At 48.0% G+C, this 23,598-nt stretch overlaps 4 protein-coding genes across 4 annotated transcripts; 1 reads left to right on the top strand and 3 right to left on the bottom strand.

Moving 5' to 3' along the window:
• Positions 1-1,120: 1,120 nt before the first annotated feature.
• PtA15_5A712 (uncharacterized protein) lies at positions 1,121-3,743 on the bottom strand (the record flags this gene model as incomplete). Its single annotated transcript, XM_053169503.1, has 10 exons — positions 1,121-1,665; positions 1,739-1,844; positions 1,908-2,248; positions 2,335-2,403; positions 2,472-2,896; positions 2,983-3,085; positions 3,170-3,285; positions 3,372-3,443; positions 3,531-3,600; positions 3,665-3,743. The coding sequence occupies 10 exons, from the start codon at positions 3,741-3,743 to the stop codon at positions 1,121-1,123; spliced, it is 1,926 nt and encodes a 641-aa protein (XP_053020693.1).
• Positions 3,744-8,800: 5,057 nt separating this feature from the next.
• Positions 8,801-10,146, top strand: PtA15_5A711 (uncharacterized protein; the record flags this gene model as incomplete). The annotated part of the gene is made up of 6 exons (XM_053169502.1): positions 8,801-9,032; positions 9,099-9,206; positions 9,281-9,348; positions 9,439-9,677; positions 9,769-10,042; positions 10,108-10,146. The coding sequence occupies 6 exons, from the start codon at positions 8,801-8,803 to the stop codon at positions 10,144-10,146; spliced, it is 960 nt and encodes a 319-aa protein (XP_053020692.1).
• An 11,621-nt stretch (positions 10,147-21,767) lies between these two features.
• Positions 21,768-22,142, bottom strand: PtA15_5A710 (uncharacterized protein; the record flags this gene model as incomplete). Its single annotated transcript, XM_053169501.1, has 3 exons — positions 21,768-21,854; positions 21,929-22,024; positions 22,104-22,142. 3 exons carry the CDS (start codon positions 22,140-22,142, stop codon positions 21,768-21,770), a joined length of 222 nt encoding a protein of 73 aa, XP_053020691.1.
• A 92-nt stretch (positions 22,143-22,234) lies between these two features.
• Positions 22,235-22,866, bottom strand: PtA15_5A709 (uncharacterized protein; the record flags this gene model as incomplete). The annotated part of the gene is made up of 2 exons (XM_053169499.1): positions 22,235-22,368; positions 22,485-22,866. 2 exons carry the CDS (start codon positions 22,864-22,866, stop codon positions 22,235-22,237), a joined length of 516 nt encoding a protein of 171 aa, XP_053020690.1.
• Between the last annotated feature and the right edge of the window lie 732 nt (positions 22,867-23,598).

The following is a 23,598-nucleotide window of genomic DNA, read 5'->3' as shown; positions in this document are numbered from 1 at the left end:
CTCATGAGCCATAAACCGAACTCTTGCGGCTTGGAAACGCCTACACGAAAAAAAAAAAAAACATGCACATAAGTACCACTCCAGCCATGGAAAAAGGGGGGGGGGACAAGTACTCGACTCGTTGCCGGTATTTTTCCGGCGAGGGTGTGGAATTGGATGATGGCGCTCTTTCCGGCGCCAGCGGGGCCGGCGAGGACGAGCAGTCTGCGGTATCGGGGCCGGCGTTGCCTGCAATTTGTTTTCATAATATATTTTTGATTTTTTTTGGTTCCAAATGACCTCCTCATGGAAGTCATTGAGGAGGTCCTTTGAAGTTTCCTTTGACAAATATTCTAAGAAAGAGGTAGCTTGAAAATCTTTCAGCTTTTTTTGTATATTTTCTTGATAAAATTTCAACATTTACATATAATTGGAATGGTACCTCCTTCAGGTTTGGGTTGGCATCAGGCAGGTCAAGTTTCCCCTGAATCAGCCCAAAGACCCAACTATAGCTGGTACCCAAAAATTACCACCAGGTGACCAGGGATGACCACTAAGCTGGAATAAGTTCCAAACCTGGTGGAGGGCAGGGCTGCCAAGCACCGTGCACAAATTTGACCTCCTGTTAGGCAGGGACTGGTATGCAATCCACAGTTCCTGGTTTGAGATCCCCGTGTACAGTTTGTGTTTTTTGCAGGTGGCCAAATTTGTGCCCCAAATAATAAGCTCTATAGCTTATTCCCCAAGGACTATAGTATGGTCTTCAGGTAGGCGGGTGTCACTAATTGTAACCAAAGTGGTTAGGTTACATACACCACCCCCCAAGAAGTACCCCATCACAAGTAAAGAGGCACGGCCAAGATGATGAGGTAGAATACCATCCAGAATGACTACAATCCATCCTGGACTCACCCGGGATGGACAGCACAGGCTACGGGGAGCGTATGTCACAGCACTCTGACTACCACAAACACTCAATTCAATGGGCCTGCTGTTCAAAGTCTTCCAGAGAAATCGGACATGGGGGGGGGGGGATATTGGGTCCTTACTCAGGAAGACCAAAGAAGCAAACACACACAAAAAATGGAGCAGCAGCAAAGGCACACGAGAGGTTGCAGGGGGGAAGAAAGGGGGCAGATCTCTACAGGGCCTCCAATTCCTTCCGTGTCTCGGCCTCCGAGTCGATCTTCTTGAGCTGGGTGATCTCGAGCTTCTCGCCCCTCTTTCGACGCTCCTTGAGCTGCTCGATGGCGGTGAGCTTCTTCATCAGCGACCTGCGCTTCTTGTCCTCGGGCGAGAGGGCGCCGAGCGGGGTGGTCTCGTCGCCCGGCTCGGCTTGCGGAGGAGGCGCAGCCGCGCTGGGCTCCAGTTTCCCGTTCGGAGTCGCAGCTGCGTGGTGGTCCTGCTGGCCGGATGGGTGCGGCTTGGCGTCGACAGCCTGGTGCTGCTTCTTCTTGCTCTTCTGCTGCTGCCCGGGCACCTCGTTCGTCTTCGGTGCAGCCCCAGGAACGCCCCTGCGAGGCGCTGCGCCCGGCGGACCGCCCCCTCGTCCCCGGGTGCTGTGGCCATTCGTGCCCCCGTTGGTCGGCGCAACGTATGGCGCTCCTCCCTCGTCTTCCCGTTTGAAGTGGCTCGGGGTCGTTGTTCCTCGGGCATGAGGTGGTCGATAAGCGCCGGCCGGTTTAGCTTCCAGAAAAAAAAACCCCTCGCTGGAAAGTCAGATCCTTCCTCGGCTGTCACTTCGTTCGCTCATGCTCACCTGGCGTGGCTGGGGGAGGAGTGGCCGCGTTGCCAGTGGGTTTGGGCGCAGGTGAGAGGGATATCCGGAACGGGAACAGCTCCGCATCCCGCGGTCTCCACGAAGCCTGAAAACAAACACCCGGGATCAGATCAAAGAAAGACAAGGCTGCGAGACCGTTCAAGCTTACCGCGTAGAGATGTTCGATCGGGTTGACATGGATGAGTTGGCCGCGATAGTGGAAGATACGAACGCCGTTATCGACCCGAAGTCGCGGACTCAAGGTGGCACAAAGGATGAAGCGGCCGTCGGGACTCCATTCGCAATGGGACGTATTCGAGCCCTCGATCGTCGCCACTTTCTCCAGCGTGCGGCGGTCCCAGATCTCCATCGTGCCCGCAAGGTTCCCGAAGCCGGCGATCAACAGCAGCCGGCCCTGCGGATTGTACGAGATGAAGTTGCGCGGCGCTGTCCCGAAGTCATGGATGACGTTACAGCGCAGGTCAAAGATCGTCGTCTTTGCGGGCATATCTGGCCATCGGAAGAGGGGCAGATGTTCAACACTGGATTGCTGGAAGAAGACCCAATATGGGCTCAAGAATATGTGACAGACTTACAGCCATAGCTCACGGTAAACTCTTTGTCACTAGGAGACCACACAAAGTCATGGATGCCGCCTTCTCGATCTAAGGATTTAGTTTTGAACCGAGTGAGTGTTTGTGGTGAAGGGGAAGAGAATGAGCGTGACGCGGACCTAGGGAAACTCGACAATCAAAATGGCCGTTGGCACTGAGCATGTACAGATTTGTTTCGCCGTAGTAACTCTTGCCAGTCTTATCGACGTCAGTCTGGGTGAGGATGAGGACGCTGGTACCGGAGCGGTTCCACTTCATCTGGATCTTGTCGGCCTTGAAGAACGTTTTCTGGGTGAGGGCTGCGGGCGAGCTGTCCTTGAGACCGGCGAGCGGGTAGATCTTCACCGAGGCTGGTGCACCGTTCTTCTCCCCAACGAACGCGCTGATCAGCGGGTTCTGCCCCGGACTCAGCTTGAATTCCGACATCCCCTCGAGCTTCAATTTCGATACTACGCCAGAATCGAACGAGGCCGGGTTGAAGACCTGGATTTCGCTGGATACTAGCCGCAACACTCGTGACTCGTCTTCGGTGAATTGAAGCATCCTGGAAATCCCACACACACACAGACACGCCGTGAATAGTGAGTTCCGAGTGTGAGTGGTGATGATGATTCGAAGGGGGTAACCCACCATCCTTCTTGCGATTTTTGAGAAAAGCTGGCCACTTCTTCGCCCGTAGTGATATCCCAGATCCTCATATTCTTATGCTGAGCTCCTTCCACGGTAGGCTTGACTGATCGGGAGACGAGAGAGGGGGAGGAAATTGAAATCAGTATGAACAACGCCTTAACAGATGTCGCTTGAGGGCAAGACCGACCATATCTCTCCCAGGTGCCGATCCAGGTGCCTTTGGGCGAAAACTTGATATCAATGACCCCGGCTAGGGGAAGTCGGCGCAATTCCTGGCTCGATTCGGCGTCACAGACTACGACGCTAGAGGGGTTCGAAACAAGTTGATTATTAGGATAAGATTCCCCAAGCCCAAAGATGTATCTATCGGTCAGCTGATATCAACACACTCGCTCGGGGATGCCACTGCGTATCGCCTCCCGTCCGAGCTGTAGACAAGTGCCTTGACATTCTCTCCTGGCCTAAGAGCAACAATAAAAATAAAAGCATGGTTAGTCGTTTTTTTTTATGCAAAGCAAGCGATGAACGGCGGGCGGATGAAAACTGACGATTGGAATGAGCCGAGGGGCGAGAACTGCGGATAGCCATCAAAGACCCCACAGCTCTTGAGGGCTCGGACTGGCGGCGGGCAGACGTGAGCAGATACGGCCAGCAAGGGATGAGAAGGCTGATGGCGACTGACAATGGTACTGGTTCCTGGGCTTGCTTTCCCCAGCACCGACGGGGGACGAGGTCTGTGGAGCCGGAGCGGGAGTCTGCATGGTCGGAGAGGAGTGCGGTGGTGGCAAGAGAGGTGGGGCCGGGTGGATGGGCTGGCTCGTCGCAGCCGAACAAAACCTATTTGGCCACAAACACAACCCCAAACATATTTACACAAAATATTAGCCAGAAAATACAAACACGAAACACGACAGCCACTGCGGTAACTGCTGTAGAAATTGCTAACCTACCGGTAGAGATCTGGTAACTTGAGGTGAAACTCTGGAAGAGTCTACATAATCAGGAATGTTTGCATGAGAGATACATATTTTGGTTTTGGTGGTGTTTTCCTTTGACCCACCAGAATTCAACTCTGATCATACCAAACCTTCCAAGTTTGTGATGGATGGTACACCTGCATCTTTCCCGCCTTCTGGTATAATTTCAGACCCCCTTGCCTCCATCTTCACCCTTCTTTCATTTTTTGAGAACTGTCATTTTTGATGAAATGGACCGGATCGCACAGAAAATGTCCGAGCGTGCTCAGCCAAAGCACTGTGCTTTTATTACTTTGTTGGTTTCTTCATAAAATGTTTGAAGACTTTGAGTTGAGAAGTAGACAATCTAAAAAAATGTGTAAAATAAGCAAAGAAGCATGCAATGTAGAAAAAGTTGGTCTCATTGATGGAGGTCGAGAATTACATGAGATACAGCAGATGTAACAAAATGAGGGCTGAAAAAGGGGGGGCTCCCAATTGAAATTAACAAAACTTTAGGACACATTTTTAAGGTGTTTATGAACATTTCTTTAAAAAATTGATAAATTGGACTGATTGATCAACATTACTTGTTGCTGTGAATTCTACCACAATTTCAAAATTTTGTTCATATTAAAGACCTTAAATTTGGCTCCAAAGTTTGGTGAAATTCAATTGTGAACCCCGTATCTGTTTCTCTCACGCGAGACTTCCTGGTTAAGTTTTGCTTGTGTATCCTCACAAACCCCATTTAGAAATGGCGCCTCTGCCTCAAGATGACGAGGACGCTATCAAGCTCCCTTGTGGTAGAAGAACGGTGGGCTCCGTTATGAAATGACTGGAGCGGACCCTCTTCTATGCAAGATAATCCCAACTAGTCAAGGGAACTCCAAACTTGGTGTGGTATGAGCGCGCAATGAATTCCGCAGCAGGAAAAAAAGGCCTTAGAGCAATAATGGGTGACTTCCCGTGGGATCTGGCACCCTCCCAGATGTCGCTTTAGACCCGAAAAGTCTAGATTTTTGCAGGGAAATCTAGCTTTTTGGGCTCTAGATTGTTTCTGGGAGACTCCCAGATCTTGACGGGAAGTCATCCAATAATAATAGTAATACATTGTAAAAGTAAAGTAACGTAAAACACCGCAAACACCGCAAGAAATAGTCATAAAAGAATGATAGCCATAAGTAAGCCATAATAAAGACCCTTGGCAGTCACAAACCACAGAAAATGAGTAATAATCTGTAATCATAATAAAAAGTCTGTAGAAGATGTCATAATGAGATGAGATTCTGCAGGAAGGAACACCACCCTGTATATATACAAATCTCCACTGCTCTGCTGTAGATAATAAACCAAGAGAAAGATCTGCCTCATGTTGTAACCCTAATAGAAAAAGAAATAACAAATAGAAATCCTCCTCCCATCCCATGCATGCCGCCTGCCTCTGCTCCCACATCATCATCTGTGCCTCCACCGCTTGCTGTCAACAGCCGCCAAACTCCTTATCATCCATCATCCACGCCTCTGTCTAGCCTCTGCTGTTGGGATCCCCCTCGCCGCCTCCGCCCCAGCTACGTCCGCTGACATCAGCTGCCACAGCTTCCCCCAATCACTGCGCCACTCTAGATAGTCCGCGCTGGACTCAGCAAGTCCGCTCCACTCTGCACACCACAGCTCTGCCACCTTTGACCGCACGCTCCGCCTCCGCTGTTTGAAGATCCTGCGCCACCCTTGTGCCCCGCAGCACCGCGCGATTGGAAACTCCGTTGGACACTTTGACGCCCCGCGCCAGATTCAACCACCACAATGTGTGGCAGCGCTGGGAGGGGATAGTGCTGAGTGAGCTGCCCTCCTGGCACTGCCAAAATGATTGTATCAGATGGCTGCATCCGCGCTTCTGTCAGACGTTTTGAACCAATGTTACATTGGTGCAAGCCTCCAATGTTACATTGGAAATGGCAGATGTTACATTGTTGTGGTCCGATTTGAAAAGGCCAGTGGGCCATGTAAGATTGCCGGACACCACCACAACCTCCTGTATGCACCCTACTACATAGGGACCGCGGGAGCCTGTGTAGTAGCCACCGGTGTGCCTCAGCAAATCTTAAGCAAGGGTGCTAAACTCTTCCCCCAATTACATTTACTTAATTGTGCTAGTTGCTGCCCAGCTAGGTTAAGAAAAAACTCTAGAAACTAATAGCAGTTGAGATGCAGAAGCTCAAAGGAAGGTTGAGGTGATACTCAAGCCTTTCTCAAAACGCATTTAAACCAAGGTTGAATGCACAGTGATGGTGCATAAAAGGGCATGATGTAATTATGTGGAGTTACAATGGCAATTACACTGGAGTATGCCACATCTCAACTACTGGCAGTTTCTAGAGTTTGTTTTTGTAGTGGAATGTAATAGGACAGCTCATGCCTGAGTTCTTAGCAGCTCTACTGATCACCTGCTTGCCAATGACACTGCATTTATTGAGGCCTTTTAATGTACATCAGCTTGCTGATGCGGCATCAGCAGATTTGCTAAAAGTTCAGATGTGAACTTATGGTGTTCAAAATTGCAAAAGATTTTTTTACATAAAATCATAAACTGCCATTTTGGCTGGGAGATGTCACTTTAAGTTTTATGCACGCTGACATCTCCCAGCCAAAATTGGCTTTATGATTTTATGTAAACCGTGACATATGCAATTTTGAACACCATAACTGTCCTAATGCCAGGCTGTTTTCCTTTGCCTCAGAAGATGGATAATCAATGTAATACTGGATGATACATTCTCAGATTAAAATGAATGATTTAAAGTGACCCACCCCTGGATAACAAGTCATACAATTTTCCATTGGTGAAACATCTGTAATAGGGGGGTTCACAATTGAATTTTACTAAACTTTGGAGCCAAATTTAAGGCCTTTGTGAACAAAACTTTAAAATTTTGGGAAAATGAACAGCAGCAGGTGATACCAATCAATACCTGCAACTTGTCAAGTTTTTAAGAAAATGTTCATAGACACCTTAAAATGTGTCCCAAAGTTTTATAAATTTCACTTGTGAACCCCCCTAATATGATGAGAATTCACAAAATAAAAGCTACCCACACAAAAATTGCACCACTAGTAAATGTGCTAAAAATCAATAGGTTTCCTAGCCCTTGTCTTAAATTTTAACGGATGTACTTTGCGCACTGCAAAAAACTCGTTGCGCACTGCAGCGGGCATCCACTCGACGTCCCGGCCACAGTGCGCGGAAGCTCAAAACGCTTCGCGCACTGCAGAAAATCAACCATCAAATTCTCATTTTTTTTTCTGCCAGCCGGCAGAGGGGATTTTTCTTGCCCCTGCTCCATTTTCTTGGGGCATTTGGAGCCCCCAGCATGACATAAAAAAAGGATGATAAAAAATACAAAAAATAAGCGGAGCACCTCCCCGGGGCGCACCCCCCGGGGATTTTCAACCTGCTAAAAAGCCATGGATCGGGTACACAGCCCCTCGAAAACAGAGTTCGAGGGGCAGAAGTACATACCCCATGACTTCGCCGTGCGGATGGCCGGCACGGGCTGGTCCCGGAGCGGAGTACATGCACACTCCCCTGATGGCCGGCCAGCACGCACGTGGAGTGCAAATCACCGGTCATCGAGGGGATTACGCATTCCTCTCGATGACCGGAAGAGTCCCGGTTATCGAGAGGAGTAAACACTGCTCCTCTCGACGACGGGAACAGACCCGGTCATCGAGAGTGTTCCTCCTCTCGATGGCCGGGTCTGTTCCATTTCGAGAGGAATGCTTATCTCTCGATGACCGGGACTGTTCCGGTCATCGAGAGGAATGCTTATCTCTCGATGACCGGGACTGTTCCGGTCATCGAGAGGTGTGTTTACTCCTCTCGATAACCGGGACCGTTCCGGTCATCGAGAGGTGTGTTTACTCCTCTCGATAACCGGGACCGTTCCGGTCATCGAGAGGAATGCGTAATCCCCTCGATGACCGGTGATTTGCACTCCACGTGCGTGCTGGCCGGCCATCAGGGGAGTGTGCATGTACTCCGCTCCGGGACCAGCCCGTGCCGGCCATCCGCACGGCGAAGTCATGGGGTATGTACTTCTGCCCCTCGAACTCTGTTTTCGAGGGGCTGTGTACCCGATCCATGGCTTTTTAGCAGGTTGAAAATCCCCGGGGGGTGCGCCCCGGGGAGGTGCTCCGCTTATTTTTTGTATTTTTTATCATCCTTTTTTTATGTCATGCTGGGGGCTCCAAATGCCCCAAGAAAATGGAGCAGGGGCAAGAAAAATCCCCTCTGCCGGCTGGCAGAAAAAAAAATGAGAATTTGATGGTTGATTTTCTGCAGTGCGCGAAGCGTTTTGAGCTTCCGCGCACTGTGGCCGGGACGTCGAGTGGATGCCCGCTGCAGTGCGCAACGAGTTTTTCGCAGTGCGCGAAGTACATCCGAATTTTAATTATGCTTGATGAAAACCCAGTTTCAGTAATCACCCATCAACTTGTGGCACCATTATCCTAGAAAACAGAAAACAAGGTTGAAGAGGAATCAGCTTCAATTTATTGATCAAAGACTAATCACATGGCTCAAGGCTCTGGTTGATTAGAATTACCTGCTCCTGTGCATGTTACCAAAATTTGTTCATAAAGGCCAATTTACCTCAAGGTTTTGAAACTCTAATTGTGGGAAAAAAGAAGAAGGAAACCACACACTACATATTTTCCTTGCGGGTCAAAAACAAATTTTGTATGGTTCAGTCGGATGGTCGTCGTGGAGTGGGTTCCGCGGCGAATGATCCGTGCCAGGCCGGGTCGGATGGTCGTCGTTGGCCCGGAGGACGCAGTGGGCGGGAGATCTTCGGCCGGCCGCCATGAGCACTCTGACGCGGTTCAGCCATCCACACTACCTCCTGCGCCTCCTCGGCTGCTTGCCCGCCCTGCTCTACTGGCTCCTGCACTCCGTGCCCTCCTCGGGCCAGCACACCAGCTCCCTGGCCGACGCCCAACTCGCCCTCACCATCCCGCTCATCGCCCTCCCGGTCTTCGTCCTCCTCCGCCTCCGCCAGCTCCGCAACTCCTTCCATCTCCTTGAACTCAGCCTTGGTGGGCGTCCTTCTTCCTCGCTATAGTGTCCTCTCAGCCCCTGACAATCGCTCTCTTCGTACGTAGAAACTCTCCTCGACACGTGGCTCGTCAATTTCGTCGCTTTCAATTTGGGATCGTTGGCCTATCTCGGAGGATGGGTCCCTGCGATGACCTACTTGGCCTGCTTGATATGTGAGTCTCTCTCAATTTACCAGAATTTAGTTTAATGGCTTAGCTAATTCATACCTTCGATCTTCGCTTGGAAGCGTTCGGCATAATATGCCCCAAACCCGCCTATCTAGGTCCGTCTAAATTGAGGATAATGGATCCCGAGGTGGGCCTGTTTTGATGCCAACACATTACCAAAGAATCAAGCGCCCACCCATCCGCCTTTTTTTTTTTTTTCAAAATCGGCTGGTTGTAGACCTTCGCCGCCGAAGTCTTGAACAAGACATATTCGTCTGTTGTCGGTTTCTCGGCAAGCGAGCTGCTAACTCTGACGCCGGAGAAGCTGCAAGCGAAGGCAAGAGATGCGCCGAAAGCGGCCCCGAACGGGCACTTTTCGACGAAGAGATGGGTGGTCTGGCCGGTTTCCGAGGCGCGGAAACGGGCGCAAGTCGGGCTCATGGACATGGAGATCATGCTGGCCGATCTGTCACTCGAGTGAGTCCACCAGAGCGACAGCACTTTAGAGGAGGATGTGTGGGGTATATACGGGCGGCTTACTGATTGCGCAGCCTCGCGTCCGACACAGGTTTGGGGACTCGCAGACGATAGAGTTCGTGGTCCTGGAGATGAGGAACTCGAATGCGCTGTGTGGGACGCTGAAGATCTGGGCAGATGATGACTCGGCCGCGTCGCCCGTCCAGCCGGACGTGGACGACTTGGTCTTGCTGCTATACCAAGCGGGACGAGAGATCAATCGGCTGCCAGCCCGCCAGCTGTGTAACGATAGCAGCAGCTCAGACGAAGAAGAAGAGGTTGTGCTCCCTGACGCTCATAGCGGCTCGCCGGTCGTCTGGTCTCACGTATGTCTCCCCTTTGTCGTTCACGATCCTTCGCAAATATCATGACATTTGACTCTCTTTTCTAGCGAGCTATCCTCAAAGCCTTCAACTTGAAGTCAGATTAGTTCGAACCTGCCTTCCAGGACTCATCACCACCCCAGCAGTGTGATGTCCGGATCCCTGCAACCAAACAAACACATCCTGATTCCTTGTGGATCCCTATTACTTGCGAACCTCTCGCCAAGTCAAGCTGCAACCCTTTACTTGTGGTTTTACGATGGGAATGGACATGTAGACATTTATGAACAACCGGATGCGAAACTATGAACACGCAGATGGAACAACTATGAACACGCAGATTGCACATTATGGACATGGAGAAATGGTATGTGCAAGGGGTCAAGTGGCAATGTTCAAGAGGAGGTGCGTAAGGACTAGTGGACGGGGCAAAACCAAGCTGGCAGGAGAGAGGGAATGAGAATGTGAAAAGCAAGTGACAAGGTGGGACAACTATGTACAGGAAAAGCCAAGGTTGATAGAAGAGAGTGAGATAAAGATTAAGTCAAAAAGGAAGGTGAATCTACTGGGGTTGTAAATGAATGCGGCCTTGACGTAGTTGAAGAGAAATAGGTGTGGTTGATCCGGGTGTGATGGGATCGTACATAATCTCTTGACGCCAATTGTAGGGGAAAAGTTCAGAAAGTGGATGAGGTGTTTTTTGGACCAAAGGGCATCAAGGGTCATGTTGTTCACGGTTGCTATAGTATTGGAGTTGATAGGTGAGAGGGCAGATGAGTGACTAATGTGTGTATAGGGGATTTGATGAGAGTAAAGCCTTACTGGTGGGTGATTCCTGTCATTGGGGCAGTCATCCCAGGTGATTTTATAAGTCAACTTGCACTTTTCGCATGAGTGGATAGCCTGCACGCGGCCGACGCCACAGATTTCGCATGATCGGGTTGCTTGGTTTCTTGAATGACCTTAACCTTGTTAGAGCATCCGCATCGGTGCGGGTGTAACTTGAGGAGTAACAGATCTGCTTACTCCCGGATTAGCGCTAATCCCGGCCAGCAGCCGCATCGGTGCGGGATAAAAAGCTGTGTAAGTATGTGGTATGCACCTAAAGATTATGTAAGCTGTGTTTGGTGCATACTTTTGGGTGGGGAGGAGTGTCTGCATGCAGCGCTTACTCCCAGGATTAGCAAGGAGTAACTTTACTCCCGCTTACTCCAAATTGTACTCCCGGGAGGAGTTTAGTCCAATTAAATTGGACCCAATGCGGTTGCCGAGGAGGATTAGTTACGCTAATCCTCCCTTAATCCGCAACCGATGCGGATGCTCTTACAGACAAGGCAATATCCTTTGTAAGTGTTGTTGATCATCGCCGAAACGGCAGCCAAGATCATAGCAATTAGACATATTCTTAATAAAAGCATGACGAAGAGATGACAGTTTTCTCCGTTGGGTTACAGGTAGGGTTTTCTGTAGATTGTTGATTTTAATCCGAAATGGTGGCCGGAGGGAGGGGTGCAGAATGAGGCTAGAGGGAGCAAGTCAAGGTCTATTTATACCCCACCGCCATCACAAGTTGAACCATGGCGCCCTCAGGGAGGGAGCCTGAGAGACGGAGAAAGCGTAGAACTGATGGGTGCAACAAGCTGCCGGTAGAGAACAACGGATGGGGCCAAGGCCAAAACAAAAGAAACATGCAGAAATGGTCAGGGAACTCAAAACGCAGCCCAGGTACATGCATGTACCACATTTTAAGTGACGGTCTTCATTCAAAAACCCTCCAAAGTCGCCTTCCTTGGAGGAGTGTCAAATGAAGTATTTCCGAAGTCGCGGAAAAACTTCGAATACACCACGGGCGCAAAAGATTAGAACCAATGGGTGCAACAAACTACCGGTAGAGAACAACGGATGGGGCCAAGGCCAAAACAAAAGAAACATCCAGAAATGGTCAGGGAACTTGAAATGCAGCCCAGGTGTTGGAGTATGGCTGGAAGACAAGAGTGCAAAAACACAATTCATGTACTTAGTCTAAAACCTTATGGGTGATACTCCGGGGGATTCACCCGGTTAGTTTGGGTAGCCACTATGTAGCCTGGATGTTCCCGCGCCCGCCTCCAATCTTTTCCTCACCGAGATTGGAGACGGATCAGCAGCACCAATAGCTGACGCGACGGGACTGTTTCGTCCAGGTTAGTATTATTTTCCTTGTTATCTTCATGCAATCAAAAACCAAGATTGGAGACGGATCAGCAGCGCCAATAGCTGACGCGACGGGACTGTTTTGTCCAGTTCCCATTTGCCTAAATCCATAGGGCATCTTATAGGTTAAAAGCCGGCTCTTGCTACGCTAGACTGATCCTTGACTCCCTTTTGGGACTTGATGAATTGGATAGAGAAGAAGAAAGACAGATTAGAGAAGATCAACAAAGAATTGAAGAATAAAAATCGAGAAGAAGAAATAGATCACCGACGATCAACCATACTCAACCAAAACCAACCACAACCCTCAACCTCTCAAAACCCCACCAACTCCTTCACTATCCCCTCCTCTCCTTCATCAAGTGGCGATATGGACAAATTTTCCTCTCAGGCTAGGCAGATCTTTAACAACCTGTGAGAAGAGATTGCTGTGCTTCGGAATAATCAGGCCATAGCACACCAAATCCCATCCCCAGCCCCAGTTGTCCAACGCTCCCGAACTTGGCAAGAGATGATCATGGACAACTTCGTGAAAAACCTGGTCCAAGTTCATCATCAACTCAATCCCCGTGAGCCAATCTTAGCTTACGAAGGTACTAACTTCCTGGTCTGGGAAGCGGCCCTCAATAGGACACTTTGACATGTTCTGGTCTGTCAAACGGCTTTCACGGATGCGCTCAAAAACTTCAATACCCTGCAGGTCGACAAAGCGTCCACGGTTGCGAGCCTTATACGCAACACTGTTGTTGACGCTCTCGGAGACATCATTGATGCCTCAAAGCTGACAAGCCCAAAGGCTATCTATCTTTGAGCTGTTGAAAAAAAAATGCTCCCAATCAGACCACAGAAGAAAAATCAAACTCCTGAACGAACTGGTTGCACTGATCAATGACCCGGCACCGGCGGCGGATACCACCCTGTCGGTCTGGGCAAAGCTCAAATCTGAGCTGAGTGAGCTCAAAGTAACATGGGACAAAGCCCTCGGTATCTTCCGGCAATCCTTCTACAAACCCCCTGTCGGAGTTGAGCACATGGCGCTTGAGTTTACAATCAGCCAACAACTGAACAAAAAGGAAGCTCCCCCCTTTGATGATGTGGCAACAATCATCCAATTTGCGGCAAACAAATTACGCAACAAGACTGGAGCGACCTTATCTCTTCCCCTGGGACCGACGGTTGACCCGATGGCCATGGACCTTGACAAAATCCAAGCTGTCCAATCCCAACCAAGGTATGTAGCTCCTCAACGCCGCACTACCCAACAGCCGCAGCAAACCCAACCTCAGCTGTCCATTGATAAAGCGGTTAAGTTTAAGGGCAAGGGTCAATCAGATTCCCTACTCCGGAAACATGGTGTGCACTGTATCTACTGCCGCGATGATGGCCACTGGTACCCAGACTGTATCCACTTCTGGCGGGACATGGCCACCGGAAAAATCAGCCCTCCAGATGCTGACTTCAACGCAAAAGACTTGAAGTATCAACCTCAGCCGCGACCCGAAGGCTCTGGCAATCGCATCAGGCAGGTCAACATCCCTGATGTCACTGATGGTGTTCTTATCGACTCTGGAGCCTTGGCCCACATAAGCGGCAACTCGCCCCTTTTCAAAGTCAACAAGAAGCTAACTAGCCCTTGTACCTTCTACCTGGCCGTGTCCAACGCAAATGTGACGGTCACCAAAATTGGCAGTGTGACGATCCCGACTCCAAAGGGTCCGCTAACAATTCGGGACGTGTACCATTGTCCGGGTGTCAATGGGATCATACTATCAATGGGTAGGTTGCTTGCGGAAGGATGGAGACTAGTTTACGACGGTACTCAGGCGACTCTCTTTGACCCTTGTAATAGTAAATATGAAACAGTCTTTCATAATTACTGCTGGTCACTCAAAACCAGTGCTCTTTTGCAATCAAAAAAGGTCTCCAAGACCCCATCTTTTGACCCGTACCTCTGGCACGTTTGACTGGGTCATGTATCTGACCCAGTAGTGAGAAACTTTTTGCGAGTAAACTATCCGGACAAGAAAATTGCCTGGAAGGCGTTTTTCTGCAAACAGTGTGCGAAGTCCAAGAGCATGGACAAGAAGGCTATGGGGATGGAGACGCAAATCCCTCGCAACAAACCTCTCGACTTCTGCGTCTTGGATGTGATTGGCCCCCTCAACCTTGATATAAATGGATGCCGGTATCTTGTCACTCTGAGGGACCATGCAAGTACCTACACATTCTGCGCGCCAATGGCAAACAGGTGCAATGTGCCTGAAAAAATCATGACCTGGATCAAGCATTTGAAGACGGCCCTGGGGAAAGCACCAACATATCTACGTTGTGATAACGCGCTGGAATATACCAAAAGTCTGAAGCCCCAACTGGAAGCTATTGGAACTACCCTAGCCCCAGTCACACCATACTAACCATCCCAAAATGGCGAGGCTGAAAGGGTGAACAGGACCCTAGGTGACATGGCGCGGACAATGCCACACGCTAGTGAACTTTCAAGTATCTGGTGGAGCTTTGCTTATTTGACTGCGGCTCACTTGCATAATTGAATCCCAAACTCCCAAACTGGCGAGAAAACCCCGCTTGAGCTCTTATACAAGTTAAAACTAATTCCTGAGACGTTATACCCTTTTGGGGCTCGTGGCATCATCCACATACCAAAGGAGAAGCGGAAGAAGCTTGACGAGAGAGCCAGGGAAGGTCAACTCCTTGGTTATCCAGCATCTGGCACTGGCTGGCTGTTTTGGGTTCCTAATGAACGTAGAATAGTCCACTTGGCCTCAGTTAAGTTTCCGGACTTCCAGAAACTCCCAGTTGAAAAGGCAACGGCGCAAACGGCTCCCAATCTTGTTGCCAACCTGGATCAAGACAAAGAATCACAGGTTGATATGATTTTGAAGCAAATTATGTTGAAGCTTGGGGAAGAGAAGACTTCGGAGATCGCCAAGGAAGAACGAAAACAAATGGGACTCCTGTCAACTGCGGAGGAACATAATCTACTGAAGACAATCAAACAAGCGCTCTCTGGTCCGGATGCTCACTTGTGGCACGAGGCGGCTGAATACGAGATGCTTAAATTTGGACAACTGGAAGTGTGGATTCCTGCGGTAGCCCCAAAAGACTGCAAAGCGTTGGGGGCTCGGTGGGTGTTCTCAATCAAAAGAAAACCGGATGGTTTGATTGACAAGTATTGCGCGAGGTATGTTGCCAAGGGTTTCAACCAACAACTCGGACTGGACTATAATGAAACATATGCTCCAACAGCGTCCCTGAATACGCTCCGACTACTCATCTCCATTGCGATCTCCCACAATTTCTCGACCGCAACGTTTGATGTGAGTTCGGCCTACCTTTACAGTTCAATTGAAGAGGAGGTCTACATTTAACCGCCTGTTGAGATCAATCCTTCACTCAAAGGAAAAGTTATGCGTCTGAAGAAAGCCCTTTATGGAACAAAGCAAGCTGCCCGTTGTGGAACTCCGACCGGTGCTGGGCCGTCGGCAGTTACTGGAAGGGAGAGTTGCGCTGTGCGCTGCCTTCGCGGTGGTCCGGAAAAGAGATGATGAATCAAGGATAGCGGAAGTTGGAGGGGGATTTGTTGAGAGACGACGAGGTGTAGATTCCCGTCGGCGGTAGTTTGTTGTTGAGGATCTGAAGAGGAAAGGAGTCCGGCGAAGAGGGCAGGAGGATGTGATCTAAAGAAGGGATTTGGGGAAATGTGACTCGAGGTGCTGAGAGTTTGAACCCAGAAGACACGCGGACTCAGAGAGGGATCAATAAGATTAAGATTCTGGATGGATGATCTGAAAAGCCAAAAGAAAAGGGGTCAGACAAAGTCCATGCCGCCCCATCATCTGAGTTCAAGCTGAACTCAGACTCTGGGGACTGTGACATGTTGTGGACAGGTCATCATGCACCTGCGCACCTCTGCACGCGCAACAACAAGAAGGAAAAGAGAACAGAACACAACCAAAGAAAACACAAAACCACACACCAACCCACCACATACATCTCCATCCAAAAGCGCGCATATAAGAAAAGAGAAAAGACAAACAAAACAAAGAAAGAAAGAGAAGGAAGAGACAACACAGCTAAAAAGAAGGAAAGGGGGGAAGGGATCCTGAAACGCCTTGAGAATTGAGTTCTTGAGACTGGGGGATGAAAGCTGAATACCTTGAGGACTGGATACACTCCGCACACTGCTGATTTGATCTGAATCACCGCCTGTACCATTTGGCGCACCACACCGTTGCTGGTGGGAATTCTTTCAGAAGACAGTTCAAGTGATTGAATTTGAGGCTAGTGAAATAGAGCCCTCCCTCTATTTGTTTTGACATAGTGGAACTTTTATTATCATTTGGCTGCACATAGACGACGGCTTTGCGTTGTCATTGGAAAAATCACTCCTGAATGATCTGCGGCGCGGAATGGAAGCACAACTAGAGATTAAATGGTCTAATAATGTTCAACGTCTAGTAGGCATAGATTTTATTTGGGACGGCTCACACCTCAAACTGAATCAATCTATAATGGCAAAAAAAATTGTGGAAACTTATCAACGTCAAGTTTATGCCCACAAATGCCCATTACCGGAGGTTGATCTTGAAACCTATGACGGTACGCCGATAGAACAGACTGCCTTTAGGTCAACAATTGGCTCTTTAATGTATCTAGCGTGCAGGACAAGACCTGATCTGGCGTATGCGGTAAATCTATTGGCAAGGTTCTGCTCGGCACCGTCTGAGACTCACTGGAAGGCGTTGGACGGGCTGATTGGTTTTTTGGGGAGGACAACAACAGCGGGACTAGCATTCAAGGCGGGGTCAGGAGGATTGGCGTTGTGGACCAATGCAAACTGGGGGGGGGGGACACGAACATTCGACGACAGGATATCTTCTCACCCATGACGGAAACAGCATTGCATGGGGCTCAAAAAGGCAGACGGTGGTGGCTATGTCTACTTGTGCGGCGGAATACCTTGCTCTCTCGGAAGGCGCCCAGCAACTGGCGCACCTGCTCAACATCTTTGAAGAAATGGACAACAAGCCGCAACTCTCAATGCACTGCGACAACAAAGCAGCCATTTTGATTGCAACGGATAACACCTTGAAAAAGAAAACTAAGTACCTGTGACGCGCTTTTTATTTTGTCAATGATCTAATTTGAGAGAACAACATCAAAGTCACGTGGACCAGCACTCTCCATCAACGTGCCGATGTTCTCACAAAGAGATTGGGTCCGACAAAGATGATTGGCGCGTTAAATCAGCTGGGAATATTGGGGTAGTTTTTGCAGTCTTGGGGGGGGGGGGGGGGTGTTGGAGTATGGCTGGAAGACAAGAGTGCAAAAAGACAATTCATGTACTTAGTCTAAAACCTTATGGGTGATACTCCGGGAGATTCACCCGGTTAGTTTGGGTAGCCACTATGTAGCCTGGATGTTCCCGCGCCCGCCTCCAATCTTTTACTCACCGAGATTGGAGACGGATCAGCAGCGCCAATAGCTGACGCGACGGGACTGTTTTGTCCAGGTTAGTATTATTTTCCTTGTTATCTTCATGCAATCAAAAACCAAGATTGGAGACGGATCAGCAGCGCCAATAGCTGACGCGACGGGACTGTTTTGTCCAGTTCCCATTTGCCTAAATCCATAGGGCATCTTATACCAGGTACATACATGTACCACGTTTTAAGTGACGGTCTTCATTCAAAAACCCTCCGAAGTCGCCTTCCTTAGAGGAGTGTCAAATGAAGTATTTCCGAAGTCGCAGAAAAACTTTGGATACACCACGGGTGCAAAAGATTAGAACCGATGGGTGCAACAAACTACCGGTAGAGAACAACGGATGGGGCCAAGGCCAAAACAAAAGAAACATCCAGAAATGGTCAGGGAACTCAAAACGCAGCCCAGGTACATACATGTACCACGTTTTAAGTGACGGTCTTCATTTGAAAACCCTCCAAAGTTGCCTTCCTTGGAGGAGTGTCGAATGAAGTATTTCCAAAGTCGCAGTAAAACTTCGAATACACCACGGGCGCAAAAGATTGATGGGACAATGTTTTACCACCGGTTTGATTTCAGAGTCACTAGAACCAATGGGTGCAACAAACTGCCACTACACCCAAGCTTAACTAAGCATCTTGTCTAACTTAGCTAATTTCCCTCCTTGGGGGAGCAAAGCAACCTCCAAAGAAGGGACTTACGCGCTATGTCTACTCCGCGGCTTGAGAAAATTTCAACTTTTGGTGGGTCTCTGGACCAAATTCCTTCTAGTTTTCATTTCTGGGACCACCCAAGCTGTTCCCAACAATGTACTATTTCCATCTCCCCCCATCCCTTTTCTTTGATCTGCAATACCCTTTGTAATATCTTTAGTTTTGGATCATGTACAGTGCAAGATGTGTAATGAAGGATGAAGTAGACATGACGGTGGTCATAAAAAAGTAATTTGAGTGCCACTCAAGGCTTCAAAAAATTTGAAAAATATGTAGGAAGATTCTCCATGGTCTTCTGCATCTTTTGTTCCCCCAACACCTCATCACCCAATGAGAATTGGTGCTGCTACAAAACATTAAAAAACAGCATTTCTGAAATTCTCTCAGGCCACGAGGTTGACATAGCGCATAATTACCTCCTTTGGAGGGTCCCTGCGGGAAGGCGTCCCCCCTCCACATAGAGAGGGACTGAGTTAAGTTAGGAGTGCGGGCAGGCCTGGGCGGCAGCCCAGTCTCACCAGAGAGGCTTACACATTACCACTCAAAGTTTGCCTGAGCAGGATGTTATATTCTACCCCTTTTTGATACTTTACCCTCTGGTATCCATCTCATTGCTCTTAATTTTTTGCTGTTCAATGTTCTCCGCACTTTGCCTTCTTGTTGATCTTTCCATGTACTTTTTGTAATGGGTTTTCCATTCCAATCTTTTTTGAAAAAATAACAAAAAAAAAGTTGATCATTTGTTGCATTTCATTATGAGACTGTTGTCAGCCACAGAGTACATGTCACAGTACCTTACATGTACCAAGTACCTGCAATTGTTCATATTACATACAGTACATTCCTTTTACACCTTTATTCCATTCATTAGATACAAGCTTAAGAATGTACTCTTGTTATACATTACTTTACAGATAACCATAGTTAAATAAAGTTACCATAATGTAATGTTGTTATAAGAGTTAAGTCATGTGCAAACAGTAAGATCACAATATACTGTAACATTACTGTACATGTGAAATACCCCCAAGACAGGTATCACTCATTTATCCCCTGTTACGCCTCATTCACCACTTACATACACCAGGGATGCTTGGGGGGCACTCCACAGGGAGTGCCTTACCTTGAATTTTTTTCATAACTCAGCACAATTTCTACTACATCATATGTGTAATCCAACATGAAATGATATACAAGTATATATGAAGTATCCATAACTCAGCTGGAATCTTCTGTGAATCAGTAGTAATTAGATTGGACCACAGAACAGAAAGTTTCTGTAACCAAAGTTTAACTAAAGTGTAAAGCACCACTCACACATTGTTTGTACCCAAGGGTGAAGTCAATCTAAATAGTGTTGGAACCATTTCATCATCCTGTACCCATTGTTGTGGCATCAACAGAATGTGATTGGTTTGTGATTTGTCACCCTATTGTGCGCGCGTACAATAGGGTGACAAATCATATTCCATCAGGAGAGTTACACTAATTTTTCTTAAATTTTACCCTCATTTACTCGGCAGAAGTCCCCCTCTGGTATGAAAAGTGCCTGATTTGTCACCCTATTGTACGCGAGTACAATAGGGTGACAAATCACACACTTTTCAGACCAAAGGTGAATTTTTGCCAATTAAATGAGGGTGACACAATTTGGAAAAAATTCAGCTGGAAATGTCCTTCTGGTCTGGAAAGTGTGTGACTTTTGTGTGATTTGTCACTCTATTGTACTAGGGTGACAAATCACACACTTTTCAGACCAGAGGGACATGTCCAGCTGAATTGTTTCCAAATCATTTCACCCTGATTTACTGGGCAAAAATTCCCCTCTGGTCTGAAAAGTTTGTGATTTGTCACCTTAGTACAATAGAGTGACAAATCACACACAAGTCACACACTTTCCAGACCAGAAGGACATTTCCAGCTGAATTTTTTCCAAATTGTGTCACCCTCATTTAATTGGCAAAAATTCAACTTTGGTCTGAAAAAATAATCAAATGCCCTCAATGACTCATTGTGTACCTTTAATGGCCACAAAACGGCCAAATGTAGCAGCTACAATGTGATTGGTTGCCACATATCACTAACTTGGTAGTTTCTTGTTCTTCCTGCTACTATATCTCAGCGCAGCATGGCAGTTCTTCCATGATATTGGTACTAAAACTAGAGGCCAAGGCGGCTATGCCGCTGCAGGACACTCATGTTTCTATTTGCAATTATGTTTAATCCCCATTCCCCCCAACTCTTCAAACCCTCACCACCAAACCTATCATTCTCACCATCATACCTCCCCCAAGGAAAGCGGCCAAGTGTGGAATAGATTCCCCATTTGATGAATGTGAACTCTAATTTCCATGTATATTGATACACTGAGATCCACCTGATTTCCAAGAAACAATGAAATGTTTTACTCATGGGATCTCATGTTGTCAATATCTCAATGTTAATGTGGATCAATTTTTCAGTTGTTGAAATTAAATAAAGGTGTATCCATCCTTAGGGTGCATCCAGTGACAGGAAAAATGAAAATCCTACTATTTTGTGATGTTTTTGTACCCAAAAAGATTTTGTTGGTTTCTTATGTGGTAATAATGTGTGGTGCAGACATGATTTATTTTCATTGGAACCCAGGTACCAATTTGAGCTTAAGCTTTTGTCATGATGATCAATAAATCATATAGACAGTAATTCTTGTAGGGATTGACAGCAAGCATGGGATTGGCTTGAACAGTAGTTTCAACGTTTATAGAGTGGATAGACCAATCAGTGAGGAAACAAAGTTCTAGAAGGTCAATGTGACTGGACAAGTGTCAAGTGGATTGTGATAAAGGAACTGCCTTGAGATTGTAGAATTATTGAATCAGGGAGGAGAATGAGTTCAGTATTGATGATGTAGCATTCATTGATCCGCTGATGCCAAAGGTGCTGGAGGTATTTTAAGCAGTGGGGGTAGTGGGGACCATCAGCAATTAAAGAACATCCGCCGCGAACTGCCGCGCATGAGGATCTTCAGAAATATTAGCGGTGATCATAAGGTCTCCTGCGGAGTCGGAGAGAATTTATCATTAAAAATGAGATCTTTGCGCACGCTTTGGAGCCGGGCTTGGTGGAGTGCCTTCACCCGTTGTTCCTTTTCTTGCCGCAGTTATTGTTGATGGAAGACGGTGTCAAGGATCTGTGGGGTGGGGTCAAGGATCATTTGGGCCACTCAAAAGATCGGCAAGAACAATGGTGCCGGTTATGCCAAGGAGCCCCGCCCGCTCAACCGTGTCGCCCAGCCAACGCGTTGCGGGCTATCAGCAAGGGAATCCTCCAAAAGGACCTCATTGGCCTAGATCCCCGACGGTGTTGGCTGATGCGCTGTGCTTGTCAATTGGAGAGCCAACGGGCTGCACGGACCAAGCTGTTGGCTGACATGGAACGCCAGAGGATTAAGTTGAGCGTTCTTTGAGGGTGGGAAAGCTGATTGAAAGTTGGAACATACTTGTAGGAACGCGTCCGCGAGGGACAAACTTTTCTTGAGGTTTGTTGCTGCAGCAAGATTATAACATGTACGAGTGTAGTTGTTTGGTGCCCAGACCTAGACAGAAACAAACACAACAACAACCGGAGCGAGGTGAGCAAGGCAATCCGGGCAGACAATGTGAAGGCGTGCTGACCTTGAGAATGCTATCCCAGCCGCCTGTACGAGTTGCCATTTGGTCAGACAAGACACCAAGATGCAGTTCTCATGGTAGGCCAGAAAACCAGCTATTTTGACCTTCAACGTTTCCCAGAAGTTGCAGTTGAATTAGTTGTAGCCCGCAAAAAGAATCTGGGGCGAGGCGGAGAAGGCAACCGAGGTGATGCCGCAGAGCACGTTGTTGTGTGTGTACTGATTCAGCTCGCGGTTGGCCCTCAGGTCAAACAGTGAGCACAAGGCGTCTTCCAAGCCCATAGCAAATGCATCCCCATTGGGAAAGAAGCTGGATCATGGTTGACAAGTAAATACAATCAGCTTTAGGATTGAGGCAGTTGGACCAAGATCGGAGAGGAAATACCTTCCTTGTTCTTGATCTTGACTGATAAACGACGAGGATTTCTGGCGGTATCTGGCGAGCTTCTTTCACCAGCAACAGTTGAGAATCCCGGGGCTTTGTTGCTGACCTTGTTGAGCAGTTTTACACATTCGACATCGTAGTTGTAGGAGGAGATTGATGTGGTGGTAATCTTGGAGTAATCTGCTGCTTCCTGGTGATGGTGGGGGTGATGGGTGGGGTTGGTTTGCAGCAGTGATGGTTGGCCCTTTGGAGGCTGGGGGAAGTTCGAGTGGGAGTGTGAGGATGGTGTTTCTGAGGCTGTGTTTGATTTTTTGCTCGGCGGCTGTTGCAAGTCGAGGTGTATTTTGCAGGCCCCCATAGGATATTCCTGGAATATATCCATACATTGGTGACAAAGGGACATGTTGGTGGTGCCGCAATGCCCCCAACAGGGCAAATTCTAAGGTCAAGTTCAGCTTCCAGTAGCACACATCGGATGTTGACCAGAATGGCCAGAAGATCCAAGCCGTAGCTAATGCCTTGCGGGTCAAAAATACATACATAGGTGTGTTGATATCTATGTGACATCCCTCTAGCAACATTCCAGTTTATTCCTCAATGACATCATCAACTCGATTGATGCTGATGTCGTCATTGCTTACGCTCGTCCCTCTAAAAACTTCACTGCAAAATCTCCGCTCAACCCTCTTCCTTCGGATATATAAACTCACTTGTTTATCATCCTTTAGAGTTTCCCTCGGGGAACTGACAATATACTATTTGTCCTATCTTAGCGATCTCAACATCATCATTACTTTCGCTATTTGTTCCTCCACGTTTGACTTCATCACTTGTTGACATCTTATCGAGATCATCTTGTGTTTCTCAATTCATTCTTGCTATCCCCTTCCTTTTGACACTCCGCCAACACTTGCTTCTAGCGACTTCATCTCTTATTCCTCCGACCACCATTGTCCATCAGTCTGTTGCTTATCCCTTCTATTTGACTACTTGCCGACTTTTGTCCTCCAGTTTCAGGACATCTCACTCCAGTAGGTCTTCACTCAACAACCATCTGATCTCTTTGACTTCTCATCTCGACCTTCTGAGCTGACTTCCTGTTCTTAGTCTTCTT

The sequence above is a fragment of the Puccinia triticina genome, chromosome 5A, assembly GCF_026914185.1.
Source record: "Puccinia triticina chromosome 5A, complete sequence".
NCBI classification, from domain to species: Eukaryota; Fungi; Basidiomycota; class Pucciniomycetes; order Pucciniales; family Pucciniaceae; genus Puccinia; species Puccinia triticina.
The sequence above is the reverse complement of the archived record's forward strand: the minus strand, read 5'-3'. Positions and strand labels throughout refer to the sequence as shown.